At 41.8% G+C, this 15695-nt stretch overlaps 1 protein-coding gene across 1 annotated transcript in view; it reads left to right on the plus strand.

Moving 5' to 3' along the window:
- The window catches only part of GXYLT2 (glucoside xylosyltransferase 2), a 170913-nt gene extending 156103 nt beyond the window's left edge, over window positions 1-14810 (plus strand). Inside the window, exons 6-7 of the mRNA XM_006870782.1 lie at window positions 4779-4951; window positions 14442-14810. Of these exons, the coding sequence (XP_006870844.1) occupies window positions 4779-4951; window positions 14442-14624 (356 nt within the window). The 3' untranslated portion in view covers window positions 14625-14810. The remainder of the gene's footprint in view (window positions 1-4778; window positions 4952-14441) is intronic.
- Window positions 14811-15695: the final 885 nt, after the last annotated feature.

The following is a 15695-nucleotide window of genomic DNA, read 5'->3' on the forward strand; positions in this document are numbered from 1 at the left end:
ACTTTATCTCTCATACTTCAGACATGTTATCAGGAGGGACCAGTCCCTAGAGAAGGACATCATGCTTGGTAAAGTGGAGGGTCAGTGAAATAGAGGAAGACCCCCAACAAGATGAATTGGCACAGTGGCAGCAGCAAGCATTGAGTTCACACGTAACAGCAATTGTGAGGATGGCGGAGGACAACAGCAAAACCCTATCAGAGAAAATGTGTGTTCTAATTCTTTTGCCTATGTTTTTTTTAAAGGATTGATAGTTTTTTTATTGATGTTTGATAACTTCATAGTCTCTGGATATAAACCAGAGTTTTTAAGATACTAATTTTGTAGTCTGTAGCTTCACTTATTATACTCCTAAAAGTTAAGATAAGATCTTAATTTTGGTAGCACCCAATTTATCACTATAAAACATTTTTTTTAATGTATCATGCTTTAGATGTTATTGATAAGAACATTTTCCCAACCTTGTAACACAGTTTTTCTCCAATATTTCTTCCAAAATGTATATTTAGATTTTACATTAAGTCTATAGCTCCGTTTGATTTAGTATTTTGGTATATGACACTAAATTTAGATTTATTTGTTGTAGCGCTATACTGTTGATAATGAAGTATTTTAGTTTTGCATAGCTGACAAGTCTGTACTTTGTTATTACTTTTGAAAGCTATTTTCACTGGGAATGCAATTCAAAAAAAGTCTGTTTTTTTTCTTAAAAATTTTTTTTTAATAAGATCAACTTAGAGTTTAAGATGAAGTATTCAACATGTGTGCGTGCTGCTTTATACTTTCCCTCCCCAGAACCCATTAGAATTATAATAAAGTGATTTTTAAACTGTAAAAAAAAAAAAAATCCCGAATCAGACTGGTAATACTCATGACCCTCCCCATTTACAGGTGATAGTTTGCTCAATTATTGGTAAGGGTCTATATTTAAACCCAAAAGGTACATTTCAGAGCTTGCTCTCTTGGCCACTCCTAGGTCATAGCTTCTTCCTGTTGTTGTTAAGTTTCCATCAAGTCCGCTCTGATTCATGGGCACCTCGTGTATAACAAACGAAGCACTGCCCAGTCCTGTACCATCTTCACTACTGTTGGCATGCTTGAGTCCACTGTTTTGCTTTCAGTTTATAAATGCCATAAAAACGGAAGTCAAATCTAAATAATACAACTTATTGGGACTGCTTATAAAAGGATCCCTGATGGTACAGTGTTTAAGCGCTTGACTGATAACCAAAAGGTCAGCTGTTCAAACCCTCCTGCTGCTCCCTGGGAGACAGATATGCCAGTCTGCTGTTATCAAGCTTGACAGCCTTGGAAACCCTATGCAGAATTTGTGTTTTGTTGTATAAAGTCACTATCTGTTGGAATCAGCTTAATGGCCTCATGTTTGGATTTTTGGTTTGGTATTGCTTCTAAATTGAAATCAAGGGTTTAGTAACTAACCAACATTACAAAACTGATAGAAGCCAAATTTGAACCTATGTATGTCTGATTCCAAAGACCCCCTTTCCATTTTGTCTTTGTCTCACTGGGCTCAGTCCTCTGAGAGAGAAGACAGCTTTCTGCTATCAGGGAACCCTAAGGTGCGCCTGACCCAAGCCATGGTGTTTTCAATAACCTCATATGCATGAGAAAGCTGGACAGTGAATAAGGAAGACCGTAGAAGAATTGATGCTTTTGAGTTACGGTGTTGGAGGAGAATATTGAAAATGCCACGGGCTGCCCATAGAACCAACAGATCTGTGTTGGAAAAAGTGCAGCCGGAGTGCTCCTTGGAGACCAGGATGGCCAAACTTCGTCTCTCATACTTCGGACATATTATCAGGAGGGACCAGTCACTGGAGAAGGATATTGTGTTTGGTAAGGTGAAGGGTCAGAGAAAAAGAGGAAGACCACCAGCAAGATGGATTATGGACTCAAGCATGGCAACAATTGTGAGGTTAGCCCAGGACCAGGCAGTGTTTTGTTCTGTTTTACATAGGGTCTCTATGAGCCGGTACCAACTCGGTGACACCTAACAACAACAACAACAACAAAGCTAGTTAGAAAGAGGAAAAGCCCATCATGTCCGAACGTTGACTCCATGAAGGCATTTTAGGCTTTCTTGTTATTTACTGTGTTCACAGTGTGTATATCAAACCCTGAATCAATAAGTATTGGTTGAGTCAAACAATTACTGTATCTCTAAAAGCACACATGGCCTTTAGGACAGTTCTCTGTGCAGGGAACATCAGCAGGTAGATGCCCATGTGGGTGTCATGAATGAATGATGTGTGTACCATTAGGTTATAAAAGGAAGCAGTGGGGTAGAAGGAAACTTACCATGTCCCCAGCACTGCTCAAAAACGTTTTTAGACATTTTCACTGTTACTCTTCATATCTACTCTATTAAAAACAAAAAAAAAACAACCTATGCCATCAAGCCGCTTCTGACTCACCGTGTCCTCACGTGTTTTTAGAAGCAGGTTACCAGACCTCACTTCCAAGATGACCCTGAATGAACTGGAACCTCAGTCTTTTCAACTAGCAGACAAGCAGTTAGTCGTTTGCTCCACTCAGGGACAACTCCACCCTACTACCCACTGACACTAAGTGAATTCCAAGTCATTGTGACGCAATGGGACTGAGAAGAACTCCTTAGGGTTTCCAAGGTGGTAGATTGTTACCAGAGCAGACTGTCTCCCAAGGAGTGGCTGGTGGGCTCAACTCACCAACGTTTTCATTAGCCCAATGCGTAGCCTGCTGTACCACCACGACTCCTAGATAGCTATTACTGCACTTCCCCGTTTACAAACATTGTTGTTGTTGTTGTTAAATGCTGTCCAGTTGGTCCCAGCTCATAGTGACTCTGTCTAGGGTTTCTGAGGAATAGCTGGTGGGTTTGAACTGCCACCTTTGTGGTTCAAACTGATATTACTGCCCGGTGCATTATTCTGCAATACCACACCAGGACTCAGATGAAGGAGAGCTAAAGTGCTTTAAGGTCACAAAGGCCATACGTAGAGGAGCTGGGATGCAAATTTAGTGTGACTTCAGAATAACCATGACTCTGCCATACCCATGGACTGTGTAAGGGCAAGTATGCAGGGAAAGACCACAGTGGTATGCAGTTCTTCTGAGAAGAGAAACATCTAGTGGAGTCTGATGAACAGTGAGGAATTTGACTGAGGGTTCTGCCACAGGGACTGTATGCTGGTCTCATCATCCTTGTATTTCATCTTGAAGATCTGTAAGTAATCTCTTGGCAGTGGTCCTCTGTGTGGGAAGAGGATGCCTTCAACTCACCTGCAAGCACTTCTTTAAGTCCCTTCTCCAATAGTGCTCATTGATTAGCTGTAATCCTCCTGTGCTATCTCACCAGGCCTTGAGCAGAATCAGTGGCACACATTTGCAGATAGTTTTGATCCGTAACTCCTCTAATTCCAGCATGCAAAGGAATCAAGCTGAGGAACAAGAAGCTAAGAGGTCTTGAACTTGTTAATTTTATAATGCTAGTCATCAAATGGAGTCCTGGTGTCATGCTGTACTATAAGCACAATGTCAGTGGTTCAAACCCACCAACCGCTCCTTGGAAACCCTATTCAAGGTCCCTGTGTGTTGGAAACGACTTGATGGCACTTAACAATAACAACACAGTCATCAAAGAGAACTTTCCTGAGTTCACAGAATTAGATCAGAGTTTCTCGACTCTGACCCTGATTGTAGAGGCAGATCCTGGGCATTACAAGATTTTTTTGCTCTATCCCTGGTTTCAACTTTCACATACAAATAGCACCCCACTCCTCTTGTGACAACCAAGAATGTTTCTCTGCAGACACTGCCAGATGTTTTCTAGAGGCAAAATCACCCCTCTTCAAGTATAACTAGATTAAGCATTTAAAAACATACGTGTAAACATGCATACACACACAGAACGCCGCCAAAAATACAGTCACCTTGACAGAGGGATATTTTTCTTTCATTTCTTTGTGTTTTTTTCCTCTTTGCTTCTGTAAGTTTTTTTGTTTTTTTCTTTCTTGTTTCATTTTTGTTTGTTTGTTTGTTTATTATCCAAAGAGGAATGAATCTTTGCTTCAAGGTTGCTTTCTATTTTCTGTGTTTGTCCAGTTCACAAAAACTTCGTGAGGAATTGATTATGATCATAACCACTAATATTGTTGAGCACATCTGTGTGCTTGGCATCCTGCCCAGCATTTTACATGCATTTTTTTCCCACTTAATCATCAAATAAGAGGGTAAATCTGTTATTCCCACTTTAAAGATGAGGAAGCACAAAAACCTAGGTTTAGCAGTTTGTGAATGTGGGAGATGGGATTGGGGCCCAGGCTGTCAGATGCCCTAGTTGGCCCTTTTGCCCATAGTGCTAGATTGTCTTCCTTCTGTATATGAAATTTACAATATCACTGATGCTGTTAAGTTGTTAAATGCTGTTGAGTCGTTTCTGACCCATAGCAACCCTGTATAAGGTTTCTAAGGAGCAGCTGCTGAGCCTGAACTGCTGGCCTCATGGGTCAAGCGGACTTTGCAGTCCAGCACATTAACCAGCAAGGCCACATCAGGACTCCAATGCACACCCCTTTAATTCCTGATATCAAAAGGTTAACAGATGTCATGAAATTGGGTCTGTGGATCATGATCAAAGTCACATGCGTTTGTAGTTCGCACGGTAAGCAGTTTACACATCTGCATGTGGGCAGTTGATACAGTTGTTGGCTTAACCGTCAACATAAGATGTGAACTGATAGTCACTGAGGACATGTGTTATTCTTTGTCACCACCAGAGTGTCTCTATGTGTTCCCCTGTCATTGGAACTACCGTCCCGATCACTGCATGTATGGAAGCAACTGCAAAGAGGCTGAGCGTGAAGGTGTATCTGTTCTGCACGGGAACCGGGGTGTCTACCATGAGGACAAGCAGCCAACATTCAGAGCACTCTATGAAGCAATACGGGATGTAAGTTGGCCCCCACCACGGCCAGGCATTTGGGCGGAGGCTTGGTCCTCAGTCCCTCTGAAGGTCAAATGGGTCTCCCGAAGTTTTGAGTAAGACCCATTTGCCCCAACTCAAGTCTCCCTGTTTTCACTTCTGATTCTTAGCGACCCTGTGTAGGGTGTCCGAGGAGCGGCTGGTGAGTTTGAACCAACAACTTATGAGTCGTGGTGTGGTGCTATATTAGAAGCATTGGACTATTAAATGCAAGACTGGTGGTTCAGACCCACTAGCCACTCCTGTATAGGATTTCCAAGGATTGGCTAGTGAGTGTGAACCACCAGCCTCGTGGTTCATACTGACCTTCTAGTCTGGTACTTGTCCTACAACACTACAACAGGACTCCATCGCTCTTTATTTGGTGGCGGTGCCGTGGAGTCGATTCCCACTCATAATGACCCTGTACAGGGTTCCATTGTGGCTGTTGTTATGTGCCATGGAGTCAGTTCCAACTCATAGCGACCATGCATAGGATTTCCGAGGCAGTAAATCTTTACGGGCGCAGAAAGTCTCATCTTTCTCCTGTGGAACAGCTCGTAGTTTCGAACTGCTGACCTTGAGGTTAGCAGACTGACTGACAACCATTACACTACCAGAGCTCCTTTACTTACTGCTTCCAAATAAGTTACTCTATTATTTTTTTTTTAATTAAATTTACTTGAGGAAATTTTGTATCAGAAAGGGGAATTCTTTTTTTTTTTTTTAATGCTTTATTGTGAATTATGTGATAGTTTACATGGGAGGATATTAGCTTCTCATTGATCCTGTCATATATCGTTTCCTTGCCATGGTTACAAACCCCTCCATGCATCATCCATCTACCGCAAGGTATACCCCGCATGCCTGCCCCGCTGTCGTCAGCACACAGCCCCTCTCCCTCTCCAGGTCCAAAGTCTCCAGCTGCTCCATCTCCCCAAGTTATCATCTCTGCTTCCATCCCTGGCGTCACTGCTTCTCTGGGTAGGGTTGCGTTCTCTGTTTTTCTCCCTTGATGGTCCCAGGGACCTCCGCTCCTAGACTGTTAGGTTAATCACTCCCCTCCCTTTGCCCCAAAACATTTACCTTTACATTTCCAGCCCTTACAATCAATCAGTCCTGATAACAATTATTCACTATTGTATCGCAAGAGAGCTATCCGCCTCTCCTTTCATCAGCCCTGACTAGCCAGAATGGATACTACTCAGTGGAGATTCTACCTTGCTCCATACCCTCTGGATCTAGGTTTCCTCTTGAAAGCTTGTAAACCAGTCACTTATTGCCTCTGTAGCTTCCCCATTCTGGGTAGCCAATGTCCAAGTTGCCCATCCCTGTCCTCTCCATGTGCGGAGGGGGTGGGAAGGATCTTCGCTGTGAAGATTTGTTCCCTCTTTTGAGCTACTGCTTCCATAGGTGTATGTCAAATTCATCAAATTGTATCAGATTATTCTTTTTTCCCTGTTACTTCTTCTTCTGGTTGAGCTCTGATCATCCAGCCATTGAAGCCAGGTCAAGTGGGTATTATCTGCAAGTATGGGTGTAATTATGCATGTGCCCTCTTTTCTTTTCAGCTGGACGCTTCACTCTTCACTCTAGTCCTCTGTGGCTATGCCACTGACTCTGAGTCCAAGAGTCCCCAGGTCTTGCCACACTGCTGGTCAACCAGGTCTCCACCCGGGTTCACAGAAGTCTATTGAACATTGTAGAGCTTAGCTCGCAGCTTCATTGCTGTTTCTCCCTCACTTCCCCTTATCAGTGACGAACGTGGTCACCAATCAAAGTGTGTATTCCCACTGAGCCTTAGTCTTAGAAGGGGGTTTGTCCTGAGGGGGACCTGACCACTTGCCTTGATGTCTCCTGGGCAAGCCACTTGTTTGTTCTTGTAGTAATCAGTCAGTCTGCCTATATTGTTTTACATTTTTCCTGTCAGTCTTTCTTTCAGGAAGTATCTTCTGTTCTTCTGGCTGCTCCAGGATGGTCTGCTTGACCAGAAAGGGGAATTCTTGTCACTTGCCATAATGTAACCCAAACCCAGTGCCTTAGAGTCACTTCTGAAGCACAGCATCCCTGTAGGACCTACTAGAACTGCCTGATAGGGTTTCCAAGGCTGTCAGGCATTATAAAAGCAGATGGTCACATCTTTCTCCCACTGAGCATATGGCAGGTTTGAACTGCTGACCTTTTGGCTAGCAGCCCATTGCTTCCCCACTGTTACCATGTTAGATAAAGGTAAAGGTAATACCCACATCTGTCTGTCTGAGTTTGTCATGTTGTGGTGACTTGCATGTTGCTGTGATGCTAGAAATGATGTCACTGGTATTTCAAAGACTAGAAGGATCACCTGTAATGCACAGGGTTTAGTGGGGTTTCCAGACTGAGACAGACTAGGAACAAAGGCCTAGAGATCTAATTAGGAAAATCAGCCAGTGGTAACCATCTAGGTCACAACAGAGATGAGCTCACCAAATGTACCAGTAGTCATGAGTGTGTTTCCGGAGCTGGCAGTGTTTTCTCTGGCCTACAGAAGGGTACTATGAGTAAGAGCCCACTCAGCAGCAGCTGACAGTAGCAAAGATGATGGATATAGTAAGAATAAAATAACACTGTGCAGTTCAAGCTAACTGTGTTACCTGGTTGTTGGTTCCAACAACACCAGGAATCCAGTGTTGAAGAGTCAAAGATATAGACAGAGGTATTCCCGAGTTACGATGCTTTCGATTTACAACACAGTATGCTCACACTTTCCTTTCTTATGAGTAATGTAGTCCTGATGTGGCGCTGTAGGATAAGCACTGGCCTGCTAACTGAAAGGTCAGCAGTTCAAACCCACCAGTCATTCCTCGGGAACCATATACAGGGTCGCTGTAAGTCAAACCAACTTGATGGCACTTCACAACAGCATCTTTCGTTAGTAGTGTATGCTGTAGCACGTGATTTGCTAATGTCATCATTCTCAGATGTTCGGTGTGACGACTTACTGTTCAGAACTCTGCCATATGGCATACTATGAATACTTAGGAAAAATTTGTCTTAAAGGGTATTCATCTTACATCAGAACTAGCTTAAAACAGAGTGTCAGGAGCAGAACCCCATCCATCATCAGTCTGGGATCCGCTGTATCTTTTTTCCAGTTTGAAAGAACTTTTCTTTGTGGTTCACCACCTAAATGCATGCCAAATAATACCTGCTAGTATCACGCATCCCACACTTTTAGGAATACGTTCTTCCACATTCTCTTTTATTTTGAGATTGTTAGGTAAAAACCAGCTAAAGTTAATTTCAGGGATTACTCTTCTGAAGCAGGGCTTAGCACACTTGGACAAATCTGACCTGTTGCCTAGTTTTATACAATGTGGTCTAAGGTTGGTTTTTAAATTTCCCAATCGTTTAAAAAAAAAAAAAATTAAAAGAAGAAGGAGATTTTATGACATGAGAAAAAGATACGAAATTTAAACTTGAGCATCCATAAATAAAGTTCTACTGTGATATCACCTCAAAGAGTCTCTGACTGCTGTCTCTTCGTCAAGGCGGAGTTCAGGAATTGCAACAGAGACTGCTGGATCTGCAAACCCTAAAATATTGACCATGGAGGGCTTCACAGAGTTGTGTAAACACGAAGTGAAAAAACAATGGACTTTTTCCACAAACTTTTTAAAGCATTCTCTTATTGAGCCCTTTTACAGAAAGTCTGCCAACCACTTTACCAGAGTATGGGGAAACTTTGTCTTTTTTTTCTTGAGGATCTGGGAACCTTGGGGTTTCGTGAATAGGCTTTAGTTGAAATGAAGGGTTGTTGTTGGTTGTTGTTGAGTGCCATTGACTTGATTCCGACTCATTGCAACCCTATATGGGGTTTCCAAAGAGCACCTGGTGAGTTTGAACTTCTGACCTAGTGGTTCAAAGTCCAGCGCCGATCCTACAGCATCGTGCCAAGAGGCCGGGAGTGAAGTGTGTGCGTTGGGGGGGGATGTATTTCATTACATAATAACACATTTTTATATGTGTGTATGAAAATGTGCTTTTGCTAGGGGAGGTCCTAGGTAATGCTGTCTCTGCAATGCTTAGAGTTGTCTTATATGCAGGGAAAGAGTTTAGTATGTGTACAATCCAACACCCTCTCTTTTTTCCTGTATTTCCTGCTGTTTGATTGCTTTTTAATTACATAGAAAATGTTCTCAGTACTTAGTTATACCACCACACTTAGGTATGCAAACACTGTTTCGAGGGGGAAACTCATTCAGAAGGAAAAGTAGAAGTTGGGATGCAAAAGGCACATGCCTAGCAGTGTCGCTCCCGGATTTCTTTTGTAATTTCTCAGCCCTGGTTTGAAATTGAGCAATTGTGATTCTTGAGTTGTAACTTATTTGTTTTGTGGGGGGGACTAGAAAGAGAACCAAATAACTTTGTCTCATAAATGATCCTACCTTATACACTCACTGATGTTCCTCAGTTGGACCTAAAATTTCCATCCAGGCATTTCAATCAGGAATATCAAATAACTCATCCCCAATCTGAATGGCACTGTGAGTTAATGCACTGGACTGCAAAGTCAGTTTGAACTGCAAGATTAGCGGTTCAAGCTCACCAGCTGCTCCTCATAACCCCTATACAGGGTCACTATGGGTCATAACAGACTCAAAGACACTTAACAACAACAACATCATCATGAAAGATATAAGAGTAATGCCTTCCCATTCCCCACAATACTGCACACCATAGAACAATGGATCTGAGGTAGAGGATAAACAGACTTGGGTTCAAATCTCAATGTTTCACTCTCTGGTCATTGATCATTAATTCTGTATCCTTATTTTTGTGGACCTCAGTTTTCATCATCTGTGAAATGGGTTGTTTTTTTTTAACGCTCTCTGTTTATAAATATATTTCCTCTCTCACTATCTATATTTCTATTTTTCTTTGCATTTCTCTTTGAAAATTCACTCTCTGAAAACAATCTTTTCTCTCTCTCCCTTCACCTGACTCTCTCATGCTCACATGCCCTAAGCCTAGGCCCAGTCCTATGTGTATGTCTGTGTGCCCACCAGCCTCCTGGAGGACACACCCAATCTCTCCACGTGATGTGTCCAGGAGATCCATCTGTTAGAGTGACATTCTTTCAGAAATTCTTTGAACAATCATGCATGAAGCTGATGCATCCACTGTGTGCTAGGACCAATTCTAGGCTCTCAGAATTCATATGTTAACAAGACTGACAAAATTCCTGGTCCTCAAGAAGCAGATATTCTGGTGGAATGCGCCAGGCAGTATTCACATGCACACAGAAATCAATAAAGACCATACAAGATCATGAAAGGTACTAGACAGGAACCAGAGCCAATGATAAGAGGAACACCGTAGTCAGTGTTCAGAGAAGATACCTACCCGCCTGAATCTTGGTCAGATAGAAGCAACTATTGGGAAAACTGGGGCAAGAGCCTTCTAAGCAGAAAGAATTGTAGTGTGCCTTCAAGTTGATTTCCGCAGGTAGTGGTCAGAAGTAGATCACCAGGCCTTTTTCTAGCCAAGGTTGCAGGCTTCAAACGACTGGCTTTTCATTTGGCAGCCAGCTGCATAGCCCTCACGCCAGCAAGGCTTCTTAGTGGGAGTAATCAGGGAAAAAATCCCAGGAGGAGAAAAGAGTTTGGTGTGCACCAAAGTCAAGGAAGAGGCCGTGGTGACCTTAATGGTGAGGTAAGGTGGGGAGAGGAGCTGAGCGAGGAGGGTTCCAGCTCACATACAGTCTCTTGGACAAAGGGCGAGTTTTGAATCACATGGTAATTGCAGAATAATTGAGCCTATCAATAAACTCCTGGTGTGGCGCTGTGGGCTAATGCGCCAGACTGCAAAGCCATTTGAACCACAAGGTTGGCAGTTCAAGTTCACCAGCTGTTCCTTGCAAACCCTATACAAAGTCGCTGTGGGTCGGAACCAACTCGACGGCACTTAACAATAACAACATCAATAAATTATGTTATATTATTATAGCACATTAGATTAGAGAAAAATGGTTACCATGACAACTTGGTGTAAGAGGCAAGAGTGAACACACAGAGACTATTTGTGGGACTTGTCAGAGCCATACTGGTGGGAGAAGGGGCTGCAATGGTCTTGCGTGGTAAATAGCAGGAAGATGGGGAACAATTGCCATGTTCAGGATATGTTGTACAGACAGTTACAGGACTTCCTGGTGAGTTGATTGAAAGGTGTGGTGGAAAGAGAGAAATCAAAGATGAGTCCAAAGTTTTTCACTTATTCTGTTCCATACTGGGGAAAGTGCTGTGGAGTCAGCTTCAGCTCACTGTGACTCCATGTGTACAGAGTAGAACTGCACCGTAGTGTTCTCAAGGCTGTAGGCTGCTTTCAGAAGCACATCACCAGGCCTGTCTTTTCTCAGCTCCTCTGGGTGGGTTTGAACTTCCAACTTTTCAGCAGTAGCCAAATGCTTAACCACTGAAGGATTCCTTCGCTGGGCATACAGTATGAAAAGACAGACTCAGGATCTATCAATTTCTAAATTCTTCGATAAGCAAAAAAGTGTTCCAAGTCTGGACTGGGATTGAACCTTCTTGTATCATTGTTAGCTACCATCAAATCAACCTCCAAATCATGGGGACTCCATGCACAACATAAAGAAAACGCTGCCCCGCCTGCACCATCCCAGTGATCCACTGCAAATTGTACCATAGTGGTCCAAACAGTTTACATTGGCCAGTTTTTTCAGGAGAAGACCCTCAGGCCTTTCTTCCTAGTCTGTCTTAACCTGGAAACTTCTCTGAAACTTGTTCAGCATCACAGAAATATGCAAGCCTCCACTAACAGAGAGTCCACAGACATCTCGTATGGTTGCTACACCTGAGAGGCACTGGCCAGGAATCAAACCTAGGCCACTCACTTTGGTGTTGTTGTTGTTAGATGCCATCAAGTTGGTACCCACTCATAGTGACCCTACGCACAACAGAACAAAACACTGCCCTGACCTGTGCCAACCTCACAATCATTGTTACCTTTAAGCCCATTGCTACAGCCACTGTGCCAACCCATCTCGTTGGGGGTCTTCCTCTTTTTCTCTGACCCTTCACTTTACCAAACATGATATCCTTCTCCAGGAACTGCTCCCTCCTGATATTATGTCTGAAGTATGAGAGACGAAGTCTGGCTATTTTGACTTTCAAGGACTATTCTGGCTGTACTTTTTCCAACACAGATTTGTTTGTTCTTTTGGCAGTTCATGGTACTTTTAATATTTTCTTCCAACACCATAGCTCAAGTGTAACATTTTTTCTATGGTCTTCCTTATTCACTGTCCAGTTTTCACATGCATATGAGTAGTTATTGAAAATACCATGACTTGCACCTTAGTCCTCAAACTGACATCTTTGCTCTTGAACACTTTAACGAGGTCTTGTGTAGCACATTTGCCTAATGCAGTATGTCATTTGATTTCTTGGTTGCTTCTTCCATGAGTGTTGATGGTTGATCCAAGCAAAGTTACGTCTTTGATAACTTTAATCTTTTCTCCACTGATAAGGATGCTGTTTATTTGTCCATTGTTAGGGAATTTTGTTTTCTTTACATTGAGGTACAAGTCATACTGAAAGTTGTAGTCTTTGACCTTCATCAATAAGTATTTTAAGTCCTCTTCAGTTTCAGTAAGCAAGATCATGTGCATAGCACAGGTTGTTAATGAGTCTTCCTCCAATCCTGATGCCACGTTTTTCTTCATGTAAGCCAGCTTCTTGGATTATTTACTCAGCATACAGACTGATGGTGCACACTTTCCCTGATTTTAAGCCATTCAGTGTTCCCTTGTTCTGTTTGAGCTACTATCTCTTGGTCTATGTACAGTTTCCCCATGAGCACAGTTCAGTGTTGTGGAATACTCATTCTCCGCAATGTTGTCCATAGCTTGTCACCCACAGAGAAGGCAAGAATTCTATCACTGAGCCATCATTGTCCCCTTCTTGTATTACATAATGTATAATCTCCTGGGATGAAATGGGCATTTTTGATCAACATGATAGGGGAGACTTACAGGGATTAAGACCTATTCTAAGAAACCAGACACCAATCTCCTTAGCTCACTGTGAAGCCAGTATCTGCTGACCTTTAGCCATTCTCTCCTCCCTCTCTTTCCTCCCCCAATGTTTTTGTATACAATGCCCTTGACAAAGGCTTATCTTTGACCTGACCTACTAGAAGCTTTTTCCCTTGCAACAAAATTGTCATAAAACTTTGATACATGCTCATAGCTAAATGGTTGGAAAGATTTATTTTGTAAAGTACTGCTCATGGACACATTCCATGGGGGAAAAGTACAGACTTTTGGATCCAAAACCACAAAAATGATAAACCTCAAAAGCTTAATATTAAGTGCGAAAGAACAAAAGCCAGTACAGTCATACCTTGTTTTATTGTGTTTCATGTTATTGCATGTCACCAGCTACTGTGTTTATTTGTTTGTTTGTTTTACAAATTGAAGGTTCGCAGCAACTGTGTCAAGCAAGTCTCACTTCATGTCTCTGTACAACATTTTGGTAATTCTGACAATATTCCATACTTTTTCTAAATGCTATTGCACCCTTAACAGATTACAGCATAGAGGAGACACAACTTTTATATGCACTGGGAAAACAAGAAATCCACATGGTTCGCTTTATTGCGATATTTGCTTTATTGCTGTGATCTGGAACTGAACTTGCATTATCTCCAAGATCTGCGTGCTGGGGTACCTAATCTATTAAAGTAAAGCTCACTGCTGAGACATTTTACTAGTAGTTGCTAACCTGTGTTAGTTCTTCCTTAAGACTGATAAAAGGCAAAAAATATGAAAAATTCAGTGTTTTGATGTAGTAGACTTCAAGTATCTACTTAAAGTAAGTCTGCCTTCTACTTAACAAGAATATCAATATTGAAGATTTCCTGTATTTAGAGATTTTAAGATTTTAAGAGCTTTAAGGACACAAATACATCACCTTTCTTCCGGAGGAAAAGAAACCGAGGCACTCATAAGGTATATGACTGATTGTCTGTGCTACACCGTCAAGTCGGGATTTGAACCTCGGGTCCTCTTCACTGTTGGTTGGTGGTGGTGGTTGCTGTGGAGTTGGCTCAGTCTCTTGGTGGCTACATGTATGACAGAAACAAATCAGTTGCCCAGCCCTGCGACATCCTCACAGTGGTTGCTCTGGTCAAGCCCACTGTTACAGCCCCTATGTGTTTTGAACATCTCCCAAACTAGGGAATTCTTCTTCTAACACTTTAGCAGACCGTCTTCTTTTGTGATCCATAGAGTTCTCATGAGCTAATATTCACAAGCAGAGCACCAAGCCTTCCTTCACATTTGCTGTGTTTAAGACGCACAACGCTGTGATTTCCTCCTTGTAATAATTCCCCTTTCATTTCTCTAGTAAAAGTTATTTGCATTTTAAGTGGAATTTCAGCAATTAAAATAAAAACTTTTTCTTTCTCTGTCTTTCAGTTTCCCTTTCAAGACAATCTTTTTCAGTCCATGTATTACCCTCTTCAGTTGAAGTTTCTGGAGACTGTTCACACTTTATGTGGACGAATCCCACAGGTTTTTCTGAAGCAAATTGAGAAAACAATGAAAAGAGTTTATGAGAAACACGTCATCATCCGTGTCGGCCCTGACAGGAGGCACTGAATATTTCATGTTGTTTTCCTTTTCCTTTTTGAACTACAAGCAAATCATTCAGGCATCTCGTGGTCAAGGAAACACTGTTCTTTAAGCTGCCTGGATCTTTTTGTATGGATATTGAATGATGCTCTATTACCATTGAGCTTAAAAGATTTTCCTAGAGTTTTCTAAATCATTGACCCTAAAAGGGAAATGTGCTGCCTTTTTTTACCCCTGAAAATATGCTACTTATCTCTCTGTTCTTTTAAAAAAAACAAAAATCATGTAACGTTGCTCAAGTAGGGATGAAGGTAAGATATCTGGGAAAAGAAGCATTTGTGAGGTTTACAGTTCCTATTGAGTATCTTAAGCCATTTCATTGTATTCTGATACATTTAGGTAGCATTCTGAGACTCTTTCTGTGCAATCCTTACCCCCATTATAAAAGTAATACATGCTTATTTTTTAATAAAATAAAAAGCTCTTTTAGAAAACCTAGGTCAATCAAGCAAAACATTAGATTAGCCAGAACCTTACAAACCAACAGAGAAGATTGTTATCCTTTCAATGTATTTCCTTCTAGTCTTTTTTTCCCCTATATTTATTTGCTGATTGTATTTTCTGCCATTGTTATTGTTAAGTGTTGTCCAGTTGGTTCTGACTCATACTGACCCTGTAAAGGATTTCCAAGGAGCGACTGGTGGGTTTGACCTGCCAACTTTGTTGTTCAAACTGCCTTTGCAGTTCAATGCTTATCCTACAGTGCTACGCAGGAGTCCTTTCTTTCATAGTACATATCTAAAACAGATGGTTTGAGTAAAAACTGGCCACTATGATGAGATTTTTATGGAGGAGATAAAAGTTAGACAAGATGAAGATGATGTTTACAGTGCTTTGTTTACAACATGACCAACGCAAAGGAAGACACGGCGAGGTGCATAAGAGTAAAAGACAACAAAGGTAAATAGTATACCATGGACAATTCTGGAATAATAGTAATAACAAACAATAATGTATACATAGATTCATAGGTGGACATGCAACAAAAACAGTGTGGGGAGGGGGATAGGAGTCACCCCAAGGATATTTGAGTTTGGC

This window comes from Chrysochloris asiatica, unplaced genomic scaffold (genome assembly GCF_000296735.1).
Source record: "Chrysochloris asiatica unplaced genomic scaffold, ChrAsi1.0 scaffold00151, whole genome shotgun sequence".
NCBI classification, from domain to species: domain Eukaryota; kingdom Metazoa; phylum Chordata; class Mammalia; order Afrosoricida; family Chrysochloridae; genus Chrysochloris; species Chrysochloris asiatica.